The sequence below is a fragment of the Poecilia formosa genome, unplaced genomic scaffold, assembly GCF_000485575.1.
Source record: "Poecilia formosa unplaced genomic scaffold, Poecilia_formosa-5.1.2 Scaffold169, whole genome shotgun sequence".
In the NCBI taxonomy this organism is placed as follows: domain Eukaryota; kingdom Metazoa; phylum Chordata; class Actinopteri; order Cyprinodontiformes; family Poeciliidae; genus Poecilia; species Poecilia formosa.
Window position 1 is genome coordinate 1,331,591 of NW_006800108.1, and position 11,768 is coordinate 1,343,358.

At 35.1% G+C, this 11,768-nt stretch overlaps 2 protein-coding genes across 3 annotated transcripts in view; one reads left to right on the plus strand and one right to left on the minus strand.

Annotated features, from left to right (window-relative positions):
* On the plus strand, positions 1 to 4,064 carry LOC103146864 (40S ribosomal protein S19). The gene is made up of 6 exons (XM_007564947.2): positions 1 to 150; positions 349 to 419; positions 1,495 to 1,595; positions 2,380 to 2,563; positions 2,758 to 2,812; positions 3,676 to 4,064. The coding sequence occupies exons 2-6, from the start codon at positions 349 to 351 to the stop codon at positions 3,721 to 3,723; spliced, it is 459 nt and encodes a 152-aa protein (XP_007565009.1). The 5' UTR covers positions 1 to 150; the 3' UTR covers positions 3,724 to 4,064.
* Positions 4,065 to 4,707: 643 nt separating this feature from the next.
* kmt2ba (lysine (K)-specific methyltransferase 2Ba) overlaps positions 4,708 to 11,768 on the minus strand; it is a 37,696-nt gene continuing 30,635 nt past the window's right edge. For both annotated transcript variants that reach the window (XM_007564948.2, XM_016677906.1), the window contains exons 29-36: positions 11,406 to 11,528; positions 10,430 to 10,548; positions 10,216 to 10,341; positions 9,025 to 9,277; positions 7,856 to 7,966; positions 7,691 to 7,774; positions 7,478 to 7,607; positions 4,708 to 6,003 (exon numbers count right to left, since the gene is read on the minus strand). In XM_007564948.2, the coding sequence (XP_007565010.1) occupies positions 5,728 to 6,003; positions 7,478 to 7,607; positions 7,691 to 7,774; positions 7,856 to 7,966; positions 9,025 to 9,277; positions 10,216 to 10,341; positions 10,430 to 10,548; positions 11,406 to 11,528 (1,222 nt within the window). In that variant the 3' untranslated portion in view covers positions 4,708 to 5,727. The remainder of the gene's footprint in view (positions 6,004 to 7,477; positions 7,608 to 7,690; positions 7,775 to 7,855; positions 7,967 to 9,024; positions 9,278 to 10,215; positions 10,342 to 10,429; positions 10,549 to 11,405; positions 11,529 to 11,768) is intronic.

Below are 11,768 nucleotides of genomic sequence, written 5' to 3' on the forward strand. Positions count from 1 at the left end.
GGTGTCATCCTTTTCTTATGCGGACAGTCTTCCTCCATCCCTCATTATCAGCATCATTTTCTTCAGATGCTCCGCCGCGTTAGCTTCGACTAAACGGGGACACTTTGAGACCGCAGAGCCCTCCTGGCGTCTTTAAACTATATCATAAAAGTATGATTCTTGGTGTAAAATAATACTTAAAAGACGAATATAGACAGAAGCTTCTCTTTAGCTAGGTTAAGTTAAGCTAGTGGTTAGCAAGAGGACCGTTTCCAACGGCTGCGGCACGCGCCACATCCCAGCCGCGACAGGTCTCTAATGTTAAAACAATTTTATCAGCTCACTTTTGTCTCCATTTGGTTTTTCTAGATGCCCAGCGTGACGGTGAAGGATGTCAACCAGCAGGAGTTTGTTAAGGCATTGTCAGCTTTCCTTAAAAAGTAAGTAAAACAAAGCGTAAAGCCAGACTTTCTGTGTCACCAACCGCCAGTCCGTCACCCAGTCTGATGTATGCTAACTCTAATGACATAACAAACATTATGGGATGTGTTTCCTTATTTATAATTGAGGGAGGGAATATTAAAATATATATTTTTAAGTAAACAAATTCTTCTTCTTCTTCATTATTATTATTATTATTATTATTATTATTATTATTATTATTATTATTATAATAATAATTATTATTATTATTTCCTAAGTATTTCTCTCAAAGGTTTGTTTACAAATCGAAGATATTTGTATTTGTAGACTTTATTCTCTTTTTCCTTGTCATAAAAAAGTCTGTCCATTCATCCAATTGAATTCAATTTATTTATGTAGCGCAAATTCACAACACCTCAACTCAAGGCACTTAAATGAAGTTATTTTTATTGTTATTCCTACATTCTAATTGATCCTAGTTATCAAACAGTGCAGTAAACTCAGTTAATTATTCAAATCAGTTAAAAAAGTTTTCTGTCTAAGGAAGCTCACCAGATTGTAACAACCTGCAAACTTGCAAAAAGTGAAATGATTTGATCTGCACAGTTTTTTTTTAGAAAGCATAGTACAGAATCCATGTTGTTTATATAATCTTTGCTGATTCTCAATAAAAACAGTTTTGTTAGGTGAAACTTGATTCAGTTTTATTAATTTGCAGTTTTTAAGGACATTGTTCAACTATTAAATAAAATATATTTTTTTATTTCTTTAGTTCTTTAGTATACATCTTTTGGACTCCATTATGGTAAACACTCTGTCTTTTGTCTTGTTTGTGAGTAGATTTAGTAACTCTCAGTCGCTTTCCATGCAATTATCATTGATTTTGCTCTCATTTCCCCTTAATAAACGGTCATCTTGCTGCAATAAAACATAAAATATGCTCTTGTTGTAAACCGTGAAGCATAAATAAAGTATTTATTTAAATTTGAGGACATTCATCCCCTTTGTTTCTTTGCTGATTAACCTAACAATACACATATTTGCTGTACATAACATAATATTTATCCATATTATGCTAAAACAAAATTTCAGATCTGGGAAACTAAAGGTCCCAGAGTGGGTCGACACTGTGAAGCTGGCCAGACACAAGGAGCTAGCTCCCTGTGATGACAACTGGTTTTACACCAGAGCAGGTTGGTTACTATTCACCCAACTGGACTGGGCCACACGCTGTGCCAGATCCAATTTTAATTGATTATTTGGATAATTAATTTTTTTTTTCTTTTCTGTGTTGGACTTCTCATAAAATTACTACTTCATTATCCTAATATTACAACTGTATTCTTGTAACATTAGGATTTTATGTGGACTTTGGACCTGAATCCAAAGTCCACATAAATAGAAGGTTGTCAAACAAGATGGCCACCCTCTTAACTATGGAAACCCAAGGAGGACATTGGTGGAAAAGAAACAAATTTTCTAAAACTTAAACCTTCAAAACACAAAAATTTGATTAAATCAATCAATTTAATTTATCACCCAGAAATGACTATAAATTGTATTGAAAACTTTAATAAAATACTCCATCCATCCATATTTAAGTAATATTTGATATGTTTTGTTTTTAATTGTGCCACTTTTGGACCTCCGTTGATGTGTTTAGGTTAATCCAAATGTCCATTTTGGGGTTTGTAATCAGATCTTAACAGTAACAATATAAATAATTGATTACAATAAGCAAAACAGAAAGAAAATCATTAGTGAAATTAACTATTTACGCATCCCCTCTTCACTCACTACTAAAGAAATCACAACTGTTATTTGTCCAGCTTTTATTTTAAATGTGAGGATTTATTTGATATAAATTGGCTTTAACATAATGAGTTGATGTTTAATTTCACTTTATTTTGCATCCTGACAGTAAATATGTCAGGAAATAGCCAGTACATATTTATTTTATTTTTCCCTCCTCTCTAGCATCCACAGCCCGCCACCTCTACCTGCGAGGAGGAGTGGGAGTGGGCGCCATGATCAAGATCTATGGAGGCCGCCAGCGGAACGGCGTATGCCCCGCCCACTTCAGCGTGGGCTCCAGGAACGTAGCGAGGAAGGTCCTTCAAGCCCTGGAGGGCCTCAAGATGGTGGAGAAAGACCCCAATGGGTAAGACAGGAAAGAAAAGAAAATCTTGGTCAATAGTTTGCCAATCTTTATCAAAGTATGGATGCTTTTTCACTCATTCTCTGTCCAGTTATTGACTCTGAACGACAGAGTATTAGGGCCAGACTAAGAGATTTATTTATTTTTTTAAATTATGACAATAAAGGAATCAGCGTCTAATCTTTAACATTTTACAGCGGTCGTCGACTTACTCCTCAAGGTCAGAGGGATTTAGACAGAATCGCTGGACAGGTGAGGTTTTCCATGATAAATATATTTAGAATTTTATAAATATGTATAAATGTATGTGCTGCTTTAATGTGTCAAACTTAATTGTATAAAAAATAATCTTGGCTTCTGTCTGTTTTTACACTGCAAAAACACAAAATCTTACCAGATGTTTTTTTTTTGTTTAGTTTCTAGAGGAAATATCTTAGTGCACTTGAAATAAGACAAACTAACTCACAAGTAACTTTTCAGCAAGGCATAGGAGTTGATTTTAAATAAATAATTCATTAATATTGATGAAAAAGTTCTAGTGATAATTTCACTCATATCAAGACATTTTTCCTATTTTATAAGTGAAATAAGCTGCCATTGGAACTATCACTTTTTTTAATTAATGTTAATAAATTATTTACTTAATCTCCTCTATCTTAGTAAAAAGTTACTTTAAGTTAGTTTTGTCTTATCTCAAGTGCACTAAGATATTTCCTGTAGAAGCTAACCAAAATAATCTGGTAAGATTTAGTGTTTTTGCAGTGTATTTTTGATAATTATTAAGTAAATGATAGAAGTGATGTCTTATGTTTTATCAGGCTTCAGCCTTTGCGCCCAATTAGTGGTTGTGTATTATTATTAAATTCTGAAATTAAAATACTATATTTTCAGAAATGTTTTATTTTTTGTGCAACATAAAAACTAAAGTGATCATATTTAATTTTATTTGTCTTATTTTAGAGAAAATTATTTTTTTAAAAAGATATAACAAGCTGTGGGGGCTCACACTTGGCCTGTGGTATTTGCTGCCATATTGTCTCTAAGAAACTGTTAAACTGTCTTTAGGATGTTGGACACTTTATATTTATTGCTTTCTTGTCCTTTTGTGTGTTCAGGTCGCCTCTGCAAACAAGAAACAGCGAAGTTTACAAAGCGCCGCCTGAGGAAAGCGTCCAGAGCGCGTACGCCGTGTTTATTCACTTTTTATTTGCTTGTCTTTCCATATCAGCCTGGTTCCCACTCTGTCCAAGGCAGCAGAAAGAGATGCATGAGTCTGAAGTTCAGCTGAACTTGTGAACCAATATAAAGTATAAACAAGCATTAGCATGTTAAAGTTGTTGCTCTCCACCAAGAAGCTGTGAAAAACGGAAAATAAAACAAATGCAACGGACCCAAAAACATGTTTTACTTTTTCGAACAGCTTTCTCTGCAGAAAATTATGCATATTGTTGATTTAGCTACACTAAAAGCTGATCAATAAATGTATTTGTCCTGTCAGCACTAATATCTGGTGATCTGTTTTTCTGTGGAAATATTCAAAACATGTTAAGTTGTATTCCGAGTAAAGGTAAAGGACTAAGAAAATTAAATTAAATTGTTTTAATTTTGAATAGTGACAAAGGGGAAGAATAAAAATAAAATAAAAAACTGCAGAAGTAGTGTGTTTAAATGCAATAAAAAAAACTCAAGGGAAAAATTTCATGTTAAAAACAAAGAAAAATAACAAAAATGTATGGAATACTTGGTCAAAATTGAGAAAATATGCAATAAAAAAACTGCAGTGGAATTTCAAGCTTTGGCTCAAAGTGAAAAAAAAAAAATCAGCAACATTTAAGTGAATTTAAAATTATTTCATTAGTAGATTTAGCATCATTGTAGCTTTTTTAGTGTATAAAAGGCAGTAAAAATAATCTTTGTTTTTTACAACATTTTGTGTTTCACACCATCTAGTAAATAATTCATAAGCCTGTCATACAACTGGATCTTCAGTCAGAGGCTTCTACAGAGCATCTGTAATACAGACTGCTGCAGCAGACGTGTAATAGCAGTTACATTTAATTAATTTACCTTTTGAACTAATAAAGTAACATTTGTATTAAATATTAATTTATTGCTTGAATAAAATGGACAATAGAACAGAAACTTTTAACAAATTTTTATTCAACATAAATAAAAAAAAAAAAATGAAGGTAAAAAAATATGTAACAGGTTTAGAAATTTTTTTATACAACTATTTACAGGATCCATAATCCGCCTGTAAAGTAACTTGTGAAATTGAATTGAAATTTCTAACATAAAGGAGAAAAAAAAAACGATTACAAACCAGTGACTTCATCCGTTCTCTCAATGAGAGCAAATTTGTTTTCATAATAGTAGCTTACGCTTTTTTTTAGTACTGAAAGATTTAACAATGAGGAATCTGTGTTCATTAAACGTTTTATTAAATACAACCTTGCTCTATAAAACCTTAGAGGTAGTACACCTGAGAGAGACGAGAACAGTGTCCTTCCTGTTCATCCACCTCCAGCTGTTTAAAAGCCCAAACGCGTTTCTGTTAGTTGGTTTAGACATTTATTGTTCAAATATACAAAAAGATTTAGAAAGGACTGCACGGCAGGATCAGCGAGTCCTGCAACAAGAAAATTCTCCTTCATCAGCCTTAAAATGCACACAGAAAAAAAAAGATAAACAGAAACATCAGCGGGGTAAAAGCACTCGGATCATCACAAATAAAAGTAGAAATATTTAACTGGCTGCAGGCGGGACGCACTGATGGAGGACTATTAAAACTAACATTCTGGGGATAAATAACAGCAAGACCTAAAACACTGAAGTCCCTGCTCTCCGGAGAAGAGTTAAAATGTAGCTGCTCTACAATGTACACAAGGTGCTTTGGGTGTGACAGGAAGTGGAGCTGTGTCCCGTCTGAGGAGGTCGTGTCAAAGTAAGGTGCTGAATGAATCCTCCTCGTTCTGCCGACGGCTCCGTCTCCCGCTGCTGGTGAGCTCCGTCTGCGGGCTAAAGACACCTTGAAAGAGCGTGAAACAAACGCTACAACTGTCCAGGAAAGGCATGAGAAGATAACCTGCCCATGATTTGTTTATAAATTAAACTCCACAGAAGATGGCTTCTTCTTGACAGAGCGGTGATGTGCGTGGCTAGAGTTGCTAGTTTAGGTATCGGCGGCACCGCCTGGCGCCGCAGTTGCAGTGCAGCTTGTTGTCGTCGTCCTCGATGGGGAACTTGTAGTCGTAGGTGAGCTCCTCGCCGCGGTAGATCTTCCTCAGGGCGAAGATGACAATGTGCTTGCGGCCGTCCACGTTGATGACGCGGGAGTAGCAGTTCGGCTCGCACGAGTGGTTGATGAAGCGAGCGGCGTTGCCCTGCATCGTGGCGTCCACCACGTCGAAGTCGTCGATGCGGAACATGTAGCAGCCGATGCCCTGGAGTGAAACGACAAGAGAAGAAAATCTGTAATTTCAAAAATTAAGATGCATTCCGTGTCTTATTAAAATCTAATTGCGGACCACTTCCGGTTCGGACTTGTGGAAACTACGTATTTCAATTCTTTATAGAATCTTTTTGTTCTACAACTTGCACAAGCAAGAAGAAGAAAACTGGAATCCAAAGTCTTAAGTTGCTTGGAGAGTTTGGGGGAAATTCCCAAGCAGCTGGAGTCGGTGGTTAACGGTGTAACAGGAAATTATGATTTAATAACTCAGCTGGATTCTGCACCAGCCAAAACTGCAAAAAGTGGCAGCATCTGCTTTAATTACAGAGAGGAAGGCGATTATAAAGAAGATGAGACACAACAATAAAGACAAGCTGAACTGACTGCCTCTTTAGAATAAGAAGAAAAACCCCATAAAAGACAAGAAATTGTTTCTGCTCCGTCGCGTTTTCGGCTGTCAGTCACTCCACATTGGGAGCTTCCTGTCTTCAATCAGCAGCTTTACTCTGTGGACTCGTTTCTGTTTGCGTCACAGCAGGAGGTGAGACAATTTTAACATGCAGATACGTTCATGATGCAGATATTTAAGAATATTTATGAGAACAAAATGCACAAACTCAACCAACAAAACTAATTTTCCCTCAATGTGTGAATTTTGAACTGAATTTTATTTCTACAACAGAGAATTAATTAGGGCCAGGCTAAGAAAAAAAACTAATTACTTCAAGAATAAAGTCTTAATATTAAAAGAATAAAAATCAATATTACGCTTAGGAGTATAAAGTTATATGACAGTAAGTCATAATATTACCAGAAAAAAAGTTGTAATAATACGATAATAAAGAATCATAACAATATGAGAATAAAGTCATATTGTAATGAGGAAGAAGAAAAAAATTAAATCAGAAAGTTATAATATTAGCAGAATAAAGTCATAATACGATAAAGTCATGTTGTAATATTAAGAAAAAATCCATGAGAAAAAATGAGAATAGTCACAAAATTACCAGAATAATACATGATAATAAAGTGGTACAATAAAGTCACATCACCATAATAAAGTCGTAATAAAGTAACATCACCAGAATAAACCTGTGATTTAATAAATTACATCATAATTTGTCTTTTAACACGTCAACATCAAATTAGTATCAGTAGCACGATTTGAAATGATGGTGCAAACAAATATGATTGTTTCAAAGAAAGAATCAAGTCAGATCTTGATGGCTAACGAAGCTTTGGTCTCAATAAAACAACTTTTTTCTTCTGATAAATCTTTATTCTAAGATTATGACTTTAATCTCTTCGTCTGATCCCGGCCCTCGGGGTCAGACTTTAATTTGTCAGAGATTCAATTTAAACCTGATTACTTGAACTGAACGTTTGCCAATTACTGCGGTTACTATTTATAAATAACATTTTACATTTTACGTCAGGGGACAGATTGAGGAAAATGTTTTGCTCACCTTGCTGTCGTAATATTTCTCCCGTTTATCGGTCAGGACGGCTCGGATGACGGTGCCGGCGTACTCGATCACCATCTCTCCAGCATCGATGTTCCTCTTGCAGAAAAGTCCACGGCCGTGAATCGGAGATCTACCGTGCAAAGATGGAAGAAGGATTTCTCTTGTGTTCTAAAAAACATCAGGGGTTTATTCAGATGTTTCTCCTGTATTTACCTGTAAACGCCCACTGCTTCTTTGGAGATTTTCTCCAGGTGTCTGAACCTCATCGCCATGGGAAGCTCGCTGCTGGTCGCTCGTCTAGACGAGTTAAAGACGAGTTGAGGTCAGAGCCAATCAAGAGCAGATGTTTAATGAATAGCAGAGATTTAACTAACTAACCTGGAGGCTTTAAGTGGGAATTCATCATCGTCTTCATCGAACGGGGCGATAAACTCTGGGAGCGGTCTGTGCTGCGAAGCCAGGAAGTTGAACATATCAAACGTTGCTTTCCTGGTTTGAAAAACAAAAACAAAAAGTAAACACAAGGTAAGTTGCCATTTAAAAAAAAAACAAAAACAAAAAAAGACAAATTAAAGCCCCAATGATGTGCTTTTAAAACTAAAAACTGCTCAGATGTACAGCAACAAGATCCTTCAGAAATTAAAATAATGACACCACTTAATTGATGTAATTATATTTTATTCCACAGATTGTGTCCTGGTGTTGAAACTGCAACGTTTGTGACCCGGCCTGTCAGTATTTCTGTCAGGTAAAGATATTTAAAGTTTGTTTTTCTGCTAGTTTGGAACTCTGAAATGTTAAAACGAATGCTCTTCATGTCAGTAGGTTTTAAAAAGAAACCGTTCTGGGACCGTCTTCTCTCTAAAACAAACAAAAACACTGAGGTTTTAAATAAAACAGAAATCAGATTTTATTTTAAGCCACTCAGCTCTACCTCCTTCCTTTTCTGGTTTGGAAAAACCGAACTATGTGCAAAAATCAAGCACTAAACAAAGTGATATCCTAAAGTTTGATCTTTGATCTGTTAATTAAACTCTAAGCTGATCTGATTACAGTCAGAGGAGGTAAACAGAAATGAGTCCAAAATAATATTCATTGTCTGTTTTTAGATGATGTATATTGTTGAACGTAGCTGTATGTAATTAAAAACAACTTGTTTAATTTAACTAAGGAAGAAGGAAAAGGGTAAAATGTCATGTTTTCAAAAGAAATGACAATATTCTTTAAAACTAATGAAATAAATATTTAAATTTGTAATAACTGGGCAATAATAGCTACTTGTTGGATTAAATGTTTGTTTTATTTTGTCTTAATCATTAACAGCTATTAGTGTCACTACTACCAAGTTAATCATTGATTTGCCAAGAAACTAACCCCAATTTAATATATTTTGATTGTACAACACATTGACCAAGAAAATAAATGTATCTTTATGAATAAGATATACCAAGAAAATCAAATTCATCCTTCAGATTAACCAAGATATTCTTCACCAAATTAGATTAAAGTTATAGTTGCTACATTTGTGATTTTCTGACGCAGCGCACCGTGTGTAAACTTCGGCGCGGGCGCAGCCGCTCGGGTTGAGAGGAAGCTCTTCCTCGGCGTCGTCGCAGCGGTGGAAGCGGAAGCGGTGCCGCTTGCAGTCGGCGGCGCCCTCTAGCTGCTCCAGCAGGAAGGTGACGGCGTCGTGGACGACGCCCAGGACGCGCTGGCCGCTCATCACGCCCAGAGGAAGCTGCTTCAGGTGGAAGTCCGCTCGAGCGTCAAGGACGCCGTCGACCACGGCGCGCCACGCCACTGAGCGGGGAGAAGCAAAACATTTGTTTAAAAATATAAAGTAGGATTTTAGCAAACAATTTTTTTTAAATTGATTATTATGACAATTATTGGGCCGAAAACTATCTGTGGATTTTTCACTAAATCTTTTTTATGCAACATTTGAAATACTTTAAAAGACGCAAATGAACAAATAATTAAATTTGCCTAAATTCCAAAAACACAGCATATATTTAATATACGCTTGATAATTTGTAGCAAAGGATGAATCTGCAGCTAAACAAATACTTTCAATAATTGATTAATAACTGAATAGCAACAAGTTTGTTTTTATAAAATTTGAACCAGATGAAGCTAAAATTGTCAGTTGAAAAGTTATGGACAGAAAATATTTACAGATAAAAGTTTTTAATGTAATAAAAACTTTATTATAATAAAAGTACAGTTTTGCATTTTATCTTAAATGCAAAACTGAAACTCTCCAGGTGTGTGAATTTAAAACCAACAGAAAATGTTGTTTCTAAAACAGAATATTAGGGTCACGCTAACAAAAAACAATTAAATTACAAGAATAAAGTCAAAATCTCAAGAAAATAAGGTTGGATGACTAAGTTGAAATAATATTGGAATAGTCATACAAGAAAATTCTCATTATACGAGTAATAATATGATAAAATCATATTACGAGAGTAAAGCTCTAATATTATCAGAAACTAGTCACAATAAGACAAAAAATTATAAAAATCAAATAATAAGACAACAGTGTTATGATAAAAATTAATTTTTGACTTAATTGTTGCTCTGAGTGTGTTGTTCTTTCAGCAAATGGCCTTTTTGAGTCTGTATGCTCCTGTTCAGGGTTACTTAGTTACTAAATTAGTGGACAATTTCAATAATAGATTATGATTAATCCAATTAATCATTTCAGCCCTAAAGCGAAGCAGAAGAACCCGTCCTACCCTCAATGCTGTTGGCCTTGACACTGAAGCCGTCGTCGCTGGTGATCTCAAACCGCAGGTGAGGCTGATTCATGCAAGTCTTCTTCCTGTATTTGAGCGCAGGAGCGTCGTCTTCCGAGCTGAAACCTGCAGAATCACAAGCAAAGATGGATTCAATTTCACACACAAACTAAACAAAATAACCAAAAGATCCATAAAGAGCCGAGCGACAGACCTGCATAGGGAGCCCACTCAGAAAGCTCTCCATGTCGAGAGCTGACCCACATGTGGGTTCTGCAGCGTGAGGGACCGCCGGGTCGGGACGATGGAGCCGAACTCTCAGCCTGAGGACGCCTGAGGAACCAGGAAGAGACGAGCAGAGGATGAAAAACTGAAAGAAAACCTTGTAATATGTCAAAATGCACCTCTGTGGCTGAAAATAATAACTACAAATTATTTGTAACTTCTTGTAATTAACTATCTTAGTCTGGTGACGTATAAAATGCACTTTTCAAGCATTTTCAAGTTTAACATTTTTTAGTTTAACTAAAATATATTAAAAACATTATTTAAAATTTTTTAAATTAAAAATAAAAAAAATTAACTGGTTCGAGAACCAATCAACTTTAACAAAAAAAATAAAAAATAAAAAATCACCTAATTTCAATAATGTTGCTCAATGTATAAAATATAAGAGCAACTTTAATTCATTTAGCCATTAAGAATAATACATATCCATCACATTGAAACAATGCAAACAAATCATGTTAAAGTAAATTAACTTCCTGCTCAAACTAAATGATAAATACATAATATACAAGAAAAAAAATTTTCTTGCCCAGTCTTCTTTCATTTAGCAAATAGAAATAAGTTTAACAACTCTAACTGACCTAAAAGAAAAAAAAACTGTTTGATTTAACTTCAGGCAGTGAAAAAATGTGGATATGTCCTTTTATTATCTTTAAATATCTGTTTTCAATTGTAAATAACATTTTCAAAGTTAGGCTTTTAATCAGACATTAGATTGCGTTTTATTACAAAACTGTGCAGTTTGAATATTAGGCGCTTTGAAGCATTTTCCAAACCTTGAAATTTAAGCATTTTCAAGGATTTCAAGCACCCATACAACTCCTGCGTAAAACATACATAATCCTCGTTTTCTAATCTGGTGAAACTGATTGTTACTGGAAACATGTGAGTAACATTGTTACCTGAAAGTAGATGGTGCTGGAGGAGGAGGAGGAACGGTGATCTTCATCGGCTCAGGTGCCTTCACCTGGTCCAGATCGATAACGTCGTTTGTTGTTGGAGCTTTCATTCTGACACCGCCGGGTCTGTTCAGAAAAATCCAACCACATGTTTTACATTTCCTCTAACTTCAATCCTTTGAGAAAACGTCTGAATCGGCTCTTCTTTTTTTCTTCCGACTTTTTGAATCACAATAAGCAATAAATCAATTAATCACAACATAAATGCGAAGAAACGCAATCATTTCCATTTGAATTATAAATTGCTTTTCTAATTTTTCTCTTTTTCTTTTGCTAAAAACTGGAAGAAAAAAGTTTTTAGTCTCA